General features: G+C 33.2%; 1 protein-coding gene and 1 pseudogene across 11 annotated transcripts in view; one reads left to right on the top strand and one right to left on the bottom strand.

Annotated features, from left to right (window-relative positions):
• Positions 1–19,178, bottom strand: part of TRAPPC8 (trafficking protein particle complex subunit 8) — an 89,330-nt gene that overhangs the window by 52,897 nt on the left and 17,255 nt on the right. For 6 of the 10 annotated variants that reach the window (XM_082354184.1, XM_082354176.1, XM_082354180.1 and 3 more), the window contains 8 exons: positions 18,496–18,670; positions 16,244–16,397; positions 13,880–13,973; positions 12,985–13,244; positions 12,514–12,629; positions 11,642–11,792; positions 5,963–6,063; positions 2,208–2,313 (listed from right to left, as the gene is read on the bottom strand). In XM_082354184.1, coding sequence (XP_082210310.1) covers positions 2,208–2,313; positions 5,963–6,063; positions 11,642–11,792; positions 12,514–12,629; positions 12,985–13,244; positions 13,880–13,973; positions 16,244–16,397; positions 18,496–18,670 — 1,157 coding nt within the window. Of the gene's footprint in view, positions 1–2,207; positions 2,314–5,962; positions 6,064–11,641; positions 11,793–12,513; positions 12,630–12,984; positions 13,245–13,879; positions 13,974–16,243; positions 16,398–18,495; positions 18,671–19,178 lie in introns of those variants that run through there. The other 4 variants (XM_082354177.1, XM_082354182.1, XM_082354183.1 and 1 more) reach the window with 4 other exon arrangements.
• Positions 8,875–10,418, top strand: LOC309611264 (small ubiquitin-related modifier 2 pseudogene; annotated as a pseudogene). The gene is made up of 2 exons: positions 8,875–8,892; positions 9,157–10,418. The product of its transcript is annotated as a small ubiquitin-related modifier 2 pseudogene (transcript).

Here is a 19,178-nt window from a genome sequence, read left to right as displayed (position 1 = left end):
GATAAAAATGTAGAAAGTTGGGGCTTCCCTGGTGGCGCAGTGGTTAAGAATCTGCCTGCCAATGCAGGGGACACGGGTTCGAGCCCTGGTCTGGGAAGATCCCACATGCTGCAGAGAGGCTAGGCCCGTGAGCCACGACTACTGAGGCTGCGCATCTGGAGCCTGTACTCCGCAAGAAGAGAGGCCGCGATAGTGAGAGGCCCGCACACCGCGATGAAGAGTGGCCCCCGCTCGCCACAGCTGGAGAAAGCCCTCACACAGAAACGAAGACCCAACACAGCCATAAATAAATAAATTAATTAATTAAAAAAGAAAAAAAGTGTAGAAAGCAACCCAGTTCCCTATCCTCAAGAAGTTTACAGCTTAAATATAATTTCCAATATAATATGACAAGTCAGGTCTCAGAGCATATATGAGAGGACAGGACAGAGACACTTAGAACAACCTGGGTACTACATACAAATATCTGAAGGATATGACTGATATCAGGACTACTAAATTAAGGTGAAGAAAGAGGAAAAGGGCCAAAGTCCAAGAGAAGGACATTAAGGACATGAACCAGGACAGTAATAGGAGGGATTTTAAAAAGAGAAAGAGAGAGAAGTAAAATATGTGAAGACATAAAAACATGTTTAAGAAGTTAAAAAAAAAAAATCCCCTGGGACTCCCCTGGTGGTCCAGTGGTTAAGAATCCGCCTTCCAATGCAGGGGACATGGGTTCGATCCCTGGTCAGGGAACTAAGATCTCACATGCCGTGGGGCAACTAAGCCCACATGCCGCCACTACCGAGCCTGCGCACTCTAGAGCCCGTACACCATAACTAGACAGAAGCTTGCGCACCGCAACAAAAGATCCACATGCCACAACAAAGATCCTGCACGCCACAACTAAGACCCGATGCAGCCTATTTAATTAATTGATTGATTAAAAATCCCCTAATTGTGTCACTGACAGTATAGAAGAATATAGGAACATCTCAAGTAGTTTCTGCCCTGAGCAAATAAGGAGCTGGCTGGTTATAATTTAAGATCAAGATCTATAAGGTAAGAAAGTAGAAGTTTAGTTATTGCTATGTTGACTCAAAGGTGCATTGGAAACACTCAAGTAGGTTAAGTCTAAAAGGCAGTTGGCCATTCAAATCTAAAGCTCAAGGAGACGCCAGGGCTGGAGACAGATTTGAGAGTGAAAATCGTAACTGTAAATAGATTACCTAAAACATGTATGAAGTAAAAAAGTACAATGGTCCAAGGATTAAAACCCTAGGGAACATTAATATAAACACAAGGGTGTTTGATTTTGTTTTTTCTGTTCTTGAGCATTCATCTAAAAAACATGTCTTTAACCATACTTACAAAGAATTACTGCCATTCTTTACAAGCCTATAGTCAATGCAACTTAATGTCTGTTGGAAACCTTCAACAGCAACTATTTAAGTGAATTTCTTTTTCTCCCTTTTGAAATATTCATAATATAGATTTAAAAAATGCGTAAGATGGGGGCTTCCCTGGTGGCGCAGTGGTTGAGAATCTGCCTGCCAATGCAGGGGACACGGGTTCGAGCCCTGGTCTGGGAAGATCCCACACGCCGCGGAGCAACTAGGCCCGTGAGCCACAATTACTGAGCCTGCGCATCTGGAGCCTCTGCTCCGCAACAAGAGAGGCCGCAATAGTGAGAGGCCCGCGCACCGCGATGAAGAGTGGCCCCCACTTGCCGCAACTAGAAAAAGCCCTCGCACAGAAACGAAGACCCAACACAGCCATAAATAAATAAATAATAAATAAATAAATAAATAAATTTAAAAAAATGCGTAAGATGATTTTTTAACAAGTTCATATGAATGAAAACAAAATTAAAAATTCCTGAGTAATTACTTTTTAAAGTATCAATTTTATATTAGGAATGATGTATATGCATGTTGCTTTAAATATTGTTATCCATAAGTCAAAACCTAATTCATAGAAGACATACAGTGCATGTTTGTGGTTAATAATCATGCAGGCTTAAAATCTGTAAATAAAATAAATTCAGTTTATAGAATACTGCAATTAAAATTAATTCAACAAATTACTAAAGTAGCCAGGTTATAAATTCCCAAAGAGAGATACCCCTCTAATTTTGTTTTGCATATCCTCTCAAGAAAAAAGAAACACTTTTAAAAAAATATGAAACAGTACTAATTAGAACAAATACTACACAGTTTTAGTACCTCACTGGTCAACCGTATTAGGAGAGCTGCAGCCTCTGAATATTTGCTTTGGCTTTTTAAGATTTCAGCACTGAGCAATACACATCTTTCAGCCAATACCATATTCCTAGAGAAAAAAAGGCAAGAAAAATATAATTAGCACTACAATAATATTTTAGTACATCATAGTAAACATGTGTTCAACAGAAGTTTCCAATTCTAGTTTTTAAGTAAAAAGAAATCCATGTCCTTGTTCTCTACTTACCAAAAAACGTTAAAAAAAAAAACTTCAAAGAATTCTCATAACTCATCAAAACTTTTAGCATTGTATAATTTTGTAGTAAGACTACAATACAAAGTCACATTTCCTGTATGAAAAAAGCTAGAACCCAACTCGTATCTCTGAATAAGCAGTTAGTTAACAAAACTTGCTTTCAGACATAAAGGAATATAAACATTTCACCCAGATTTCTTTTTTCCTTCCTTATTGCAAACTCTGGTTATGTGTGTTTCATTTTACTGACTACTTTTAGGAATAATTAGGCAATTTCTCTCTGGTTAGTACTATTGAGTGAGATGTTTCACTTGGAGATAGCATGGAGCCAGTGTTGCCTGACTGTTACTGAGCAAAATCTTCTTTGTAAAAACACAAAATCAGTTGATTTTTCTTGTGGACAACTACTATCAAAAATCTAGAGCTGTATTATTTATTCTTGAAAATAATAAAAATAAATGAAAATATTTTTTACTGTGAAATTACAAGACGGAATCCTTTTGTTGAGAAATACACTTGACCACTGAACAGTGCAGTCAAAAATATGCAGTTGGCCCTCGGTATCCACAGTTCCACATCCATGGATTCAACCAACCTTGGACTGTGTAGTACGGTAGTATATATTTCTTGAAAAAAATTCATGTATAAGTGGACCCGTGGGACTTCCCTGGCGGTCCAGTGGTTACAACTCCACGTTTCCACTGCAGGGGGAACAGGTTCAATTCCTGGTTGGGGACCTAAGATCCCGCATGCCGCACATCGTGGCCAAAAAAGAAATGGACCCACACAGTTCAAACCTATCCTGTTCAAGGGTAAACTGTAGCAGCAAAGTTTTTCTCATTTTACTTTCTAATTCTTATACAAAAATATACCACTTGACCTTAAAATTACAACCAAAGATTACTAACTTAAAGGTCATTCTGAACAGTGATAGTTTAAAAATACAATTCACTACTTTCAAAATTACTGTAGTGATCTGCCATAAACTTTCTACAAATCATGATTTTTTTTAGAAAAAAATATCTGAATATCTGAGAATGTTTTAATGAATACAAAAGACTAACTCCTCCTTGCCAGTACCTACTCACATACTACAATATGCTCAAATGTGCTCAGTTCTTAAATCTTCTTCTTAAGTAAACTTTACAAATCTTAACACAATTGTTTTATTTTTATCCTCAGCTATTTCCCCTTGTGATCAGCTATGAAGTCACAGGCTACCAAGTTCAGGACTTTATATTAATTTGTTTATTAAAGCAAGATTTTAAAAAGTCATTTGTGTCAGGCAGTGGAATTACTAAAGATTCAAGTGTTTCTATGACACAATCCCTATCTGAAAGCAGAAACTGACATGAAATAGATAATAAACAGGGTACCACTGATTTTTATTATGATTTGGGGAGATAAAGGAGGGAAGGGAAAGCTTCAAAAAAGAAATGTATAAAGATAAATAGGATTGCATCAGTTAAAAAGTGGAGCCTGGCATTATAAGGGCATTGCAAAAGTAATATTGTATTTCCTGTACTCAAGAAAATTTATTTACATTTTAATATTTCTGAGACCAGGGAGCTTCTTAAAATTGATATGTATAACTAATGCAGTGTTTTCTAATTTATCCCAAAATATCTATTAAATTGTTGATAAACCTTACCAATTATGGTAACTTAGAAAAAAGATTATAAGGTAAACGCATGTCAGTTAAGTATGTATTTAGAAAAAGCATATAGTCTGCTATGAACAGGAGGACAAAACTGGATTGCCATGGCTTATTTGGCTATCTGGGTCAATTGGTATTTTCACTTTTCTTTTGCATCACTCCATGTGCATCTCTCCAAAAGCTCTGTGCTTCATGAAGACAAGGAAAATCTTTTCAGAGAAAGGACTTTACTGCTCTGGCTTCCTTAATGCCTCATTCTCATAGTTCTTCTACCTTTTGAATCTCTCTTTTTCGGAATCCTTCAAAGGTTCCTCTTTCACAGAAGGCTGTTTCTCCTGCCAGAAACTCCAAATATATTCTCAAACAGATTATACAAAGTATTCTATACAAAGGGCAGGATTTGATACTGGCTCCACCATTTATTAACTGCATACCCTTGGGCAAGTTAAACTCTTTAAGTTTCAATCTCCTTGTCTATCAAATGGAATAATAATAGTATCCACCATTTCATAGGCTTGTTGTAAAGATTAAATGAGCATGTAAATTACCTTGGCATAGTGGTAAATGCTGAGCACTAAACAAATGTTAATCATTATTACTAGTGTTGTGTTGTAAACACATTGCTATGACTACTACTTCTACTTCAACATTATAGGACACAAAACTGCCTTTGTGTCTCTGACTCTAACCCATCCATTCTACATAGAAAAGTCATATTAATCTTTCTGGGGCTTCCCTGGTGGTGCAGTGGTTAAGAATCTGCCTGCCAATGCAGGGGACACGGGTTCGAGCCCTGGTCTGGGAAGATCCCACATGCCGCGGAGCAACTAGGCCCGTGAGCCACAGCTACTGAGCCTGCGTGTCTGGAGCCTGTGCTCCGCAACAAGAGAGGCCACGATAGTGAGAGGCCCGCGCACCGCGATGAAGAGCGGCCCCCGCTCGCCAAAATTTGAGAAAGCCCTCGCACAGAAACGAAGACCCAACACAGCCAAAAATAAATAAATAAATAAATAAATTTTTAAAAACACACACACACACACACACAAAATCTTTCTGAAAAATAACTTTTATTATGTCAAGGCTCTACTCAAATATACAGTAACTCCCCCATTTACTACTACATAAATCTTAACTACAGCCTAAAAATAATAATGAGAGTTAATGCTCCCCCACGCTGATTTCTCTCAAAACACCTTTCCATATATACAAACCCTCTAACCTAGCTAGCCAGGGCTCTATTCCTTTTCAGCAGTAATGCTGTATCCAAAACATTGTTCCTGCCAATCACAATTACTGAAATGTCTTTATGGCTATCAACTCCCAACCACCTTTCTTTCAAGGTCTGTTCCTCAAGCATACCATGACACCTTCTCTGGACCAGTTCACAGTCTCCTTTACAGGTGGTAAGTTCTAACTCCCATAGAGTTTCAACAGAACTCACTATGTGTACAAAACATTTCTCATTTTCTTCCCTGAACCATTATTTAAATCTCTGTGTTTGCCTATTTAACAAGGAAAGTTCAAGCTAGCTAACTCCTGGCTTAACAGTAGCTAAAGTTAGAGATGTCCCCAAAATATAAATCACCCTCAATAGAACAAATAACCTCAACATTACATGTAACAAATTCCTAACCACATATCCAAACAAAATTGGAAAGGAAAGGAAAATGTAGTAAAACCCTAGTTTTAAAAGATCATCTCACCTTATCTATGGCTATATTAACTTGATTTGGGAGCTTATTTAAGTTTAAAGCATAAAAAACAAAGAACCATTTCTATCTAATAACCATATAAATGTCAAATTTACCTCTAAACGGACAGAACATAAACATTCTAGTCACCTACTTGCAGATATCCCTGTATGTCTGGATTGCTGTATCCATATAATGTGCAGGGTATGGCCTGGGTGCTCCTGGCTGAAGGAACGCTGACACTGCTGCCATTTCCTAGAGGAAAAGACATGATTTATAGTATTTCAAAAGGAGAATATTCTTGTAGTTTAGCATCCAGGAAGTCTAAAAATTGGAATGAAGTTTGCTGAGTTTTTTTATGTATCCACATATATAAATCTGATAGCCTAACGCAGACTTGGAAAATATATTTATATGCTTTTAGTTTCAAAGTTCTCTAGTCAAATTCCAAAGTCTGTCATTCAGTATTTAAATGAGTTTTTTCAAGAAGACCTAGTAAACCATTTCAGTCATGGTATATATATAACTCCACTTTCAGTCATGGTATATATATAACTCCACTTTCAGTCATGGTATATATAACTACCAAGTGAGCCTAGCTTAAGATATCTGCTACCACCTCCTCCTCGTTATTCCCTATTCCTTAATGACTAAAGAACAGACCAATGACAGAACCATATAGAGAGAAACAAAATAAAGTGTGTCTCTTTCCAATGTACTGGCTTCAAAATTTGAAAACAGAGCTCACAACAGCTTGCACTATGTATCTTTTCAGCTACTTACACACTCTATAGTTTATATCCTATATCATACAGAAGGCACAGACACCATTTCTGAGACCTATACTACTGTCAATTTTCTAGGACTTCTAATTTCATTTTAAAAACCCATTCCATTGTTAATAATTCAAATAATATACAACAGTGCTAAAGAATTTTGAAATGAAGATGAGAATGAAGGTTTTGGCTTCTTAGTAAAATATTCTAATACGTCCATACTTGTGGTCTCATATAGACCAAGTTTTAATAAAAATTTAATTAGAAATAAATGAAACTTTCATACATTGGGGAAAAACTTGTTAATGCCAATCCACTTTTAGGACGAATAAACATTTTTCTACGACAGTTTTTAAAATAGAAAAAAAATACAGAAATAATTTAATTATCTAAAAATAAAGAATTATCTAAAAACTGAGATATGATTAAAGCCTTTAACCTGACAGACTATATATAAAGTTCCATGACAGTATGAACCATATCTGTTTCAGAATACCTCTGTATCCTCAGCACCCAGCAGTGTCTGCTCAAAAATTTATTGAAGAAACTGAATGAAACTACATGATTTTCACATGAAAAAATTTCCTACAGCTCTGAAACGTCATGTTTTCTTAGCTAGTTTATATTTTAACTAATATACATAATGATATACATAGGGGTCTATATTATACAAAAAAATCTAATATATATTATATATATGGTATATTATATAAAAATACATTATATTTGCTATATATGAACTATATATACTGTATATATATACATCAATAAAAGTGTACTAAGAAAAAATCCTGTAAGAAAAATAGGCCCCAATTCTAAGTTATTTTCTAATTTCATTCTACAAGAAATTACAAATCAGTATACACACAAACTGACAATTTCTAAGGATACAGTGAGAACATTCAGAATGATCACCCCAAGTTACTGCACGATCTTCAATAATCAACCATTAAATCATTTCTTGTAGTCTACAATAATGGATTAATACATTTCACAAAGACTTTCATCAAGAACTGGAGTGATCTACTTTACCTTCAGCTAGTTATGACAAATTTAACTACAGAAAAACCATATTTCTCCAAGAATTCCTATTATTGGTTTCACCGTGATATATCTTTTAACTTTATAGTTAAAATAACTAAGTATCTTCTTAATTATCATCAAAAAAGCCAGGCAATATAGTCTGTTATCAATTAGCTACTATGTGACTGGTAAATAGGAAAGAGATATCAGTTCAAATGAAATTTTTATTCATTCAAAAATAGTTTTTCTTAGGCAACGGGATCAAATATAGCAAATATAGAATTATAAACTTCAGCAGGAAAGGAAAAAGCTCTGAGCTTAGCTGTTGCTCAAGCAGGAGTTTTTTTAATCTGTATTTTAAGAAAATATAAAATGAATGCCTACACTTCGTATCTGTGTGTGGTTGGCGGGCTGGAGGGGGCCTCTCTAGAGACTTATGCTCCCAGCCTTGCACAGTTCTTGGTTCAAGGCAGGCTGCGCTTCCTTCCATGCTCACCTTCATGGCTGATTACAATGGTTACAAGTTCCTCTTCCCCACCCCAGCGTTCACATATTGTTTTTCGTATTTTATTCCTTGAGATAACCTCCTGCCATGCTAACCTGCCTCACACAAACATTTTATGCTCTGGTTACAAACATACATAGGTTTTATGAGACTCTCCCAGCCCTATTTTTCTCTAAGGCCTATTATTTTTAGGGCAGCTATTCTAGACTACAAAGATTTTTAGGTATGCATATATTATGCTACAGCAGCTATGCCTTTATTTTCCAGTGTTAAACTACCTTCTCTCATATAGCTGCTACTAATATGCCTCCATCTAAATGATTTAAATGCAGTATTTATCAGACTGCAGATAGAAATGAAAAAGCTTAGGTACCATAAAATCATAGGTTTTTGTCATACTTTTCTAAGATTTTACCAAACTTTCAATTTGCAGATGCATTGTGTACAATTTTGAAATTATAAACTTATAAATGATGAAATAAAATTTAAGCGTTTGTGATTTTACATTAGCTCATATTAGATGACTATAAGACCAGAGACTGTCTAGCTAAGGACAATTCACATAATTTTTCAAACACTCTTATTCATAAAGGTAACATATTTTCAGTTCCTGAAGGTTTTTTAAAAGTTAGTTGACTTTTTAAAATTAAAAATACTAAGAAATAAAAAAGAATAGTAATGTAATTTTGCTATTTTAGTTTTACATTTTAAAATCACCTATTTTATTTTTATAGACAGAGTATTAAAATAAATGCAAAAGAGATGGCAGTTATTATACAAGTATCTACACGATAATTATCAATGAAGTAGAGTTCTTAAGTATTTTTATTCTTTCCACTTTTGTTTATAGCTTGCGTGTTTTTAAAAAGATTATGTAGGCACGCAGGGTGTGGGGGAGGGCGCTCACGAGGGGCGCGGGCCCTCTCCCTCCTCCAGGGCTGCCGCTCCTCCTTCTGCGCTGCTCCTGTGCCCGTACAGGGCAGACCTGGTTTGGGAAAAGGCAGCTGAGGAGACTCCAGCGCTCGCCATGGCCAATGAAAGCAGACGGAAGGAGTCAAGACTAAGAACAACGATCATATAAATTTGAGGGTGGTGGGGCAGGATGGTTCTCAGGTGCAGTTTAAGAGGCATACACCACTTAGTAAACTAATGAAAGCCTATTATGAACAACAGGGGTTGTCAATGAGGCAGATCAGATTCTGATTTGATGGGCAGCCAATCAATGAAACAGACACACCTGCACAGTTGGAAATGGAGGCTGAAGATACAATTGATGTGTTTCAGCAGCAGACAGGAGGTATCTACTAAAAAGGGAACCTGCTAGTTTACTTCAGAATTCTGTTCCTCCAGACCAAGAAGACTTTCTCAATTAGAAAACCGCAACTTGGTTCCACCACATCCTGACTACTACAATATAGTTTCTCTACTCTTTCATTTTCCCCTTCCCCATTCCTCTACTGTACATAAAGTAACTGGTGTATGTGCACAAGCATATTGCATTTTTTTTTTTTAACTAAATGGTCAATGGTATGTTTTGATCGACATCAAATGGAGATGGGATAGTATACTCAGCAAGTTATTTTGCTCTCATTGTTTAACAAAAAAAAAAACAACATAAAAATCCTTGCATACCTTGTTGCAAGGAAAATTGGAGAATTTTAATGTTTTTCATTTATCATTGTAAAACCAAGGACAATTTTATACCTTTTTTGTACATAGCTATTATACGTAGGGCAATCTGTCTTTAAATAGGGATAAATTACTCTACAAGAAATGAATCCTATAGTTTTTCCTTCAACTTAAGTGTCTTGTTTAAATAAACTTCTTGTTTAAATAAATAGACTATGTAGAAAGTAACAGTGCTAGTTTACTCTTTTCTAAGCACAGAAAGCAGATTATAAATATATTTATGACAACTTTTCAATTACATTAAAAAGTTATAAGGCAACAAACATAGAAAATTCTTTCCGAAACACCTAGGTTTTATACTGATTACAAAAACTAACACAGCCAATGCTTACTGACAGCTTATTATATGTATAAGATAGTGTGCTAGGCACTTTACAAACCTTATACCTTATCTAACCCTATGCCATTAGGATTCCCATTTTACAGATGAGAAAACTAAGGCTTAGAGATGTTCAATAACTTGCCTAAGATGAATTTTATTTGTACTGATATCTCTTTCCTATTTACCAGTCACATAGTAGCTAATTGATAACAGACTATATTGCCTGGCTTTTTCGATGATAGTTAAGAAGATACTTAGTTATTTTAACTATAAAGTTAAAAGATATATCACAGTGAAGCCAATAATAGGAATTCTTGGAGAAATATGGTTTTTCTGTAGTTAAATTTGTCATAACTAGCTGAAGGTTAAGTAGATCACTCCAGTTCTTGATGAAAGTCTTTGTGAAATGTATTAATCCATTATTGTAGACTATATGAAATGATTTAATGGTTGATTATTGAAGATCGTGCAGTAACTTGGGGTGATCATTCTGAATGTTCTCACTGTATCCTTAGAAATTGTCAGTTTGTGTGTATACTGATTTGTAATTTCTTGTAGAATGAAATTAGAAAATAACTTAGAATTCAGGCCTATTTTTCTTACAGGATTTTTTCTTAGTACACTTTTATTGATGTATACATATGCAGTATATATAGTTCATATATAGCAAATATAATGTATTTTTATATAATATACCATATATATAATATATATTAGATTTTTTTGTATAATATAGACCCCTATGTATATCATTATGTATATTAGTTAAAATATAAACTAGCTAAGAAAACATGACGTTTCAGAGCTGTAGAAAATTTTTTCACGTGAAAATCACGTATTTTCATTCAGTTTCTTCAATAAATTTTTGAGCAGACACTGCTGGGTGCTGAGGATACAGAGGTATTCTGAAACAGATATGGTTCATACTGTCATGGAACTTTATATATAGTCTGTCAGGTTAAAGGCTTTAATCATATCTCAGTTTTTAGATAATTAATTCTTTTTTCTTAGATAATTAAATTATTTCTGTATTTTATTTTCTATTTTAAAAACTGTTGCAGAAAAATGTTTACTCGTCCTAAAAGTGGATTGGCATTAACAAGTTTTTCCCCAATGTATGAAAGTCTGTCTCACACCAAAGTACATGTTCTTAAGCAATATATAGTCTTAGATCAGAAAAAAACATTTCAAACAATTTTAAATCATTTTAAGAGATGAAAAAGCATCTTCTAAAAAAAAAGTTTTTATACTGTGAATACAGTGAAAACTGTAATTCAAATTAAATAGAAAGTACTAATCAAATCTAAGAAACCAACCCTCACATATGACCATGTTTGAATGCACTAGTTTAAGAAAAATCCATCAAGTTATCATAAATGAATTCAAAACCTATAAAGCATTGTATGCTATTTGAGTACAACTTACCCCTAGGTTTTTTGCTTGCCATTTCATAAATAAAAATTTCTAAGTCATTTATGGTAGCAGAAGTAAGAAATTACAATACTACAGAATACCAACCAAGGCACCAGCTGCATAAAGCATTGCTTGATCATTAAGAAAATCTTTCTTTGCAGTATGATAGCAACTGTAAGCCAAATCATAATGCTGCACCAAAAAACATAAGTCAGCCATTTTCCTGATTTGAAGCTCTGGAGCTTCTGGTGGATACCTGTAAATACAAATTAAGTTAAGAAAGGAATTTACAATTTATGACCTTTAAACCATTAAATATCATAAAATGTCTAAAAAGGTGCCCAACTGTCCAAAACATGAGAAAAACTGATCTTGTTTGATAAGAATTCTACCTCCAAGGAGAGAGTGTCATTTCTCAAAGATATTCGGAAACATAGATAGTTACATCCTTATTTATATAATTTATATCCCTATACTGAGAACTTCTCAACAGGAGGCAAGCATTTTTCTCTATTGTCAAATTATGAAGTAAATAAATGATCAATTCCATGTGACTCACCTTTATGTACAGCAGAAAAAAAAGAAAATCTAAAATGGATTTTATTTTCCCCTAAAACAGAATTTTGTATTAAACAAAATTTCTAAATATATGCCATGTCTTAGAATTATTAGACCTCAATACTTTAATATAGAGTTATTAATGAATACTTAATCTAACTCCATCTTTTTACAAATAGGAAAACAGATCTAAAATAAAGTGACCCTCCTTATTATCTTGTTTATTTTTAGATATCCAATTAATCATAGTTTTTAAATTTAATATAATTTACTTATTGTCACTATTCTTATCTACCCCAGCTTTGACCAATATGAAACTAAGAAACTAAAGAGACAGTCATTTTTTGCAGAACACCATATAGTCAAACACTAATCAGAGTTAAATACAGGAAAACTAAAAACAATAATATTTTACTCACAGCAATCCAGATGTATTTTTTAGCTCATTAATGCTCTTTTCTGGAACCTTACTGCCACTAAACCATTTTTTAGTTGCAGAAAATAGAGATCGACTCAAACCTTTTCTTGATATTAGCTAAGAAAAAAGATTAAACATATTGACAAATATAAGAATTTAATATTTTTCTTTTACATACAAAAGAAAAAATTCTAAATAACTAAAAAGTTTTAAGAGTGAGCAAATGCGCATTTTAACAACACTGATTTAAAGAAAACTGTCCAAAATGCTGGCGAAATCCCTAGTGAAAATAAATAAGCCTCTTCTAGGATTTAACAGAATTTCATCACTGATAGTAATGTTAATAAACCCTAATATTGGTCTATTTTTAAAACAAAAACTTAAATTCTTTAAATAACTTATACTACTATATTCTCAAGTTTACTATTTACTGAAATTTTTTAAAATACTAGTGCAAATAATTAAATCTTACCTGATCATTTAATTGCCGAATTGTTTTCTCTATATGTGGCAAGAGGCCCCGAAATGTGAACTCTTGTATAAACTGTCGAATTCTATCATGATCAGTAAGGGTTAAACATGCACCATGAATAATTCCAGCATTTGCTTTCTTTGTTTCATGTAATGATGAAGCAGATTTTACATGATCTGGGCCATCAATGTTGTTAGAAGAGTCACCAGATGGGTCCAATTGAAGCGGGTGCGTTCTAAAGTTGTTTGGTAAGCCATCTACTGAAAAACAGATCTTTCTTTTACTCTCAGAAAACAACAGAAAATTGTGATATTACTACCATATTACTAAAGAAAAGGAAGAATGTTGGAACCGTTTATCTTTCTGTATGTCTTAAGAAATCTAAAACAATAACATTAAAGTTTTCCCCCTAAAATTTTAGGACTTGGGTTAATACCTGTTACATGTAATAGAAATTTTTTAATTCATGTAAAGAAATGAAGAAAAATAATGTTAAAATATAAAGAATTATTTTTAAATAGCATAACTAACCAATAAGAAAAATTATAACAAAAAATTTTTAAAGCTATCACTATCTAAACTGTAATTTAAAATACAAAAATAAAGCTCTCAAAATCATGTGAATTGGGGGAATAATTAATGCTACACATAATATCTTCCCTTGCTTTCTAACAAAAAAAATTTTTATGAAGCCTGATATATTACTCTTAAAAAACAAATTTTTAAATGTCAAAAAACATCAAACTCAAATAACTCAATAAAATCTTCAGAGGAAAAGCTAACCTGTCCATTATCTTTTTTCATCATGAAAATTCCCCCATCTTTTATGTATAAAGATTTAACAACAGTGCATATTTTCAATCAAAAGAGAAACTTAGAGAAAGTATATCAAGACCTTTGACTTCGTTATCTAATCCATCCAATGAAAGCAAGTTACTATCAGAATTCTTATTTGAAGTTATAGTACAAAGGCCATCTTCATATGATTCCTATCAAAATAAAATTTAAACAGCATTAATGGTTATATTTAATCATGTTTAAGATACCATCAAATTCATCAACAACTATGGTAAATCTCATTTTTTTTTGCTACAGCAATTCTTTTCTTCCAATCCTCCAAATTCTTAACTTCTTCCATGTATCATATTCCATCACTTCAATCCACACCTACTATATTCTTAAATTCTGTTTCACATGCAACCTACTATCCTAATTCTTCTGAATTCAAGTTACTTCTATCTCAGTTTTTCTGTTTATATGTGATATGCACATGCTTATACGAATACCTGTATATGTATCTATGTAAGGAATAATGGCAAGACAGATGGACTACTAGAGTCAAGCAGGGGTAAAAAAAGAAAGATGGTATGGAATCTCCTGGATCACGGATGCAGCGTTAATAGGTTGGAGTGCATTCTGAATACACAGAAGTGTTTTGGAAAAATATCCAATGCAACGTTTACTTGTAAAAAGGGCACTGATTTCAGCCAACAAAAAAAACTTTAAAAATACCCAGACTACTCCATGAGACCACTAATACTATGAGGTATTATTCTGAGTGCCAGACTTTGAGAAAAATATATAAACTAGAACTTAATAAGAGGAACGTGATCAGGACAAGAAACAGTCTAAAAACAACATTTAAGAAAGAGTTGAAAAAAACAGTATATTTAGCCTAGAAAAATATTAAAAAAGACATGAGAGCTATCTTCTATAATTTGAAAGTTGTCTTAATGGAAAACTCATATGGTCCCTGCAGGATTGAGTACAAGCAAAGGGAGAAAAATTCTGGTTGATCCTCAAGCTGCTCAGACATGGAACAGGTCACCTGAGAAGACAATGAGTACTTTTACTAGTTGAGGTCATTTATAGGTTTAAAGGAAATTAAAGCATTAGAACAGGGGTTGGATTTGACAACCTTTAAACTATCCTTCAATCCTGGGCTTCTAGGATTCTAAGCTGTAGAATTTCTATAGCTCTGTCTTCTATTAAAAGTTCTCCAACTGGACAATCTGACTTATTATGTTCCCTTTCCCAACCTAAGATGGCTGGATTCTAAATTGAATATTTCAATACTATTCCTATTCTGAGTGTGGCCCTGAAACACCATTTAAAGTTTCTCCACATCCAACTGGTTCTTTTCTCTCAGACACCTTTCCCCAGCATTATCTTAAAGAAGGTCAACAATCATCTCAATATTAAAGTGAGTAAAACTGGATTAAAAATTCCATATATAAGACAGAAAAGGCAAATAAACAGATTATTAAACAATATTTATATTAGAACATCAAAACTACATGAACTTTCTAATTCATATTTCTTAAAATAATATCACATCAAGTACATAATGCAGTTTAACTGTACAAAATATAAATATATTTTCCATTTACTTAAGAAATCCTCTTTCTAAACAAAAAACAGTCAACTCTTGATTATCTGAACTAAGCATAGTAACTTGGCATTTGACCACTACCAAGTGGCATAAAATTCTACCTTAAAAGTTGGACAGAATGTGAAACCTTACACCCACACGCATCAGCCAACAGACAACAATTAACATTAGTCTAGAACTCTATATTAGAAGAGTTGATTAGGAAGAAACAAAACTTGCTGGAAATTCAAAAGAAAAGAAAATCAGAGGAAAGTTAGGGAAAAAAGCCCACCCACCTAAAAAGTATGAGCTCCAAAAGGTGGCCATAAGAACAGCATGTTGAAAATGAAGGAAGGCAACCCCAGAGCATGTGGATAATAAAGAATTGACTGTAAGCATTCATAATGAATTAAATGTACAAGCCAAAAATTCTATTCTCTACATGTTTAGTCAATCTAATTCAATTCTTAATGTGTAATTCACTTTTCATCGTTTTTTTTCTCTTTTTTTTTTTTTGGCTGCGCCGCACGTCATGAAGGATGGGATCTTAGTTCCCGGAGCAGGGATCAAACCCACGCCCCCTGCAGTGGAAGCATGGAGTTTTAAACACTGGACTGCCAGAGAAGTCCCCACTTTTCATCTTTTAAGAAAACAATCAATTAACACTGATATTATATACCTGAAAGGTATACACATAAGGGATTACTGCAGTTAGTTAAAAACAGCTTCTGAACTACTGACTTAAGAGCTCACATACTGATGGATCAAAACTAGCCAGATTCCACAAAATAACTATTAGTAATTCTACAAATTCTACAGTGATACCATTAGCCATAAAACTGAAATACAGCTTTTGTGGTTTGCTTCATTGTTGTTTTTTACATATACCTGGTTTTGAATACTATTTTTCTGGAGATACTGACTCCAAGGATCTGGTATCTGTTCATCTGACGCTCGATTAGGTGTTCGAGAATTAATTTTAAGTAAATAGCAACCCTGAGTTCCATATTTCTGTTTCATTTCTTCATAAATTGATTCAGCTCTAAAATAAAAAATGGAAAAGTTTGTAGCCAATGGGGAGCAGACCTTAGGCAATAACAGATATTAAAATAATACAAAAACCATGAAAAAATAGTCCCCAAAAAAGACAGAACAAAAAGTTAGAGATAGAATAATTTAAAAAACTAAAAGTTTATGATCCTAACTGAAATTTAGCTAGCTTGGTTATCACCTTAAAGCACAGTTACCAAAGTATGCATCATGGAATAAAATTTTGCAAGATACTCTTATGTTAGTCAAACAGAAAGTTTTGGTGGTCAAACTAGTTTGGGGAACTACAGTAAGCAAGCCAACCAGTTTCTTTTGCAGCAGACCACCTCAGAGCCTTCCATTTGCTAATATGTACTGTGAATTTCCAAAGACTGGCTTCAAACTTATAGATCAGAAACTCTTTCAACTATGTGAACTAGCCTTCAGGAAATACAACTTTGCGAAATTCTGTCTTAGAGAACAGACATTTATCAAAAAATGTAAGTGCTAATATAAAAAATTATAGCACCCCCCAAAAAAATCATCTTTCACTGCTACAGTTTACCATTCCCTTAGCTGTCTCCAAAGGGACACAGTTCAGAGGAAGAAAAAAGAGAAAATGCAAGAAAAGCAGCCAAAATATTTATTATATAAAAATCCACCCTTTTTCTTGCAAAATTTATAATAGCTGGATCCATGAGCTAATCTCAGATACAACAAAAAGCATTTGATTTCCTTACTTTTAGTTAACTAGACTTGCTAGTTGGTGGGAGACAAGATAATTCAAATCATAAGTCAGCCTAAGAATCAAACAGTACATTCTGATGGAAAATGAAATTTTGGTACATAGAGCTAACCTAATTTAAAAAGCTTTTTTTTTTTAACCAATCAGCCATCTGGTGCCCAAAAGTACATGGATAATCCTGTATCACATTCAAATGCAGAAGCTAATACTATACAAATAACAAGCCTAACAAATAATTAAATCACATTACACACTATAAAATTAAGGCTGGATAAATAAAATAGTTATAAATTTGTATAAACACAGATATAAGTGTATGTGTATGTATATACACTCAAGTACAATAAACTAAACATCTACTTGCTTTACCAATGACACTGCTAAGCCTAAGAACCACTGATCTAATACTACAATTATCACTTAAATATCCTAGTTATAACCATCCAATATGGAAGATATATACCATATTCAAATGACAGAAACTAATTTTAATAGCCAGTTCAAATTATTTCTATTTATATAGTACACTTTATCCAATAGGCTACAGGTTGTTTATGATGTCAAAAAAATCCTAAAGATTAGTAACCCTCAGAACAATTCTGTGGTCTTACAGAGGAAAATTTATTTTTAAATGATGGTTTGTGCTCATAACAAGGGCAAGAAATAATTATTTAATTGCATATCCTAAACAGCATTGAGATATCAGAATAACAGTTTGAAACAAAAGATTAATTTGATCCACATCTTGAACCAAAATTCAAAATAAACTGCAAAGCCACAAATGTAAAATTGTTTTAATATTATCTTATTTTTCAAGAACTCATCTTTAAAGATATCTATTCTCTTATCCCAAAGATAAAAGGACTATGGCAAATCACTAATAATGAACATTAAAGGGAACATAAGAAAGAAGTGCTTGGATGTTTCTCAGACTGTGAAAAACATCAAGGCTAAAAATATAAAGTGATGAGAAAGTGAAGAGTGAAAAAAGCAGTGCCTATAAGCCAGGAAGTGAAAAGTCAGAGGAAAACTGGGAAAGAGAAAAGAGAAAAAATGAGAAATAATATTATACAAAGTAAGAAATAACAGTGAAGATCTATAGGTATAAAATGGCAAGCACTTGTGAACAAAGATTACAATAATAGAGATACACACTGAAAGAAAATTTTGGGTAAGCATATGAAATCTAACATAAAATGATGTAGCTGTTGAATATAACTCCAAATAAGAGATATAGTTAAACGTTTTATTAATGAATTTTTACTTTCTTGGATGAAAAATATATCAAAAACTTAAGCCATGTCCAAATTAACATTAACTCATTTAACAGGAAATTATTTAAAATTTAAAAAATAGAAAAGCTTACCTCTGTTCATCTCCTGCACTTACATCATGTAAAAGTACATAATATTTAAGTGTATTTGGTATAAACCACTTGGGATAGGAATAATCATTGTTGTGTTGAATTCGATGCTGTTCTTGTGACAACTTTGAAAACTGTTCCATAGGTTCAGCTTCACTAGACGATGCCACCAACATACCTTGTAAATCATGTTAAGGTAATTATCACTTATCACTTAATAATAAATATTATCCTATTAATATAAACTTTAGGGAGATATTTTTTGAGCTAAAAAAAAATCTGATTTTACAGGTTTTCCTACAAGCATAAAACACTGATAATTTCTTCAACATTTCTAAGTAATTCAAGGTTCTAAATAGTAAAGCTTTTTTGTTGGTAGTTTTTAAGATCATTTATATATGTAATAAGGAAATCCATGAAAATGAAAATGGACAATATGAAAATTGTGCAACTATCAACATAATGAAAAATTCTGCTGAATCTTGCTTCTCTCCATTCCATCCCATTGTGATCTCATATTTTATCCCACCTCAACTTTTCACTGTAACTGCATTAAGAAAATGAAAGTCATAACTGTCAAAGTAGGTTAATAGCTATAAAACAGATTACTAAAAAAATGGATAACTTTTTAAATATGAGCTTTTGCATAAGCAATTAATTTTGAGGCAATCAGCAAAAGCAGTTAA

This window comes from Balaenoptera borealis, assembly GCF_965194805.1.
Source record: "Balaenoptera borealis genome assembly, chromosome: 14".
NCBI classification, from domain to species: Eukaryota; Metazoa; Chordata; class Mammalia; order Artiodactyla; family Balaenopteridae; genus Balaenoptera; species Balaenoptera borealis.
The sequence above is the reverse complement of the archived record's forward strand: the minus strand, read 5'-3'. Positions and strand labels throughout refer to the sequence as shown.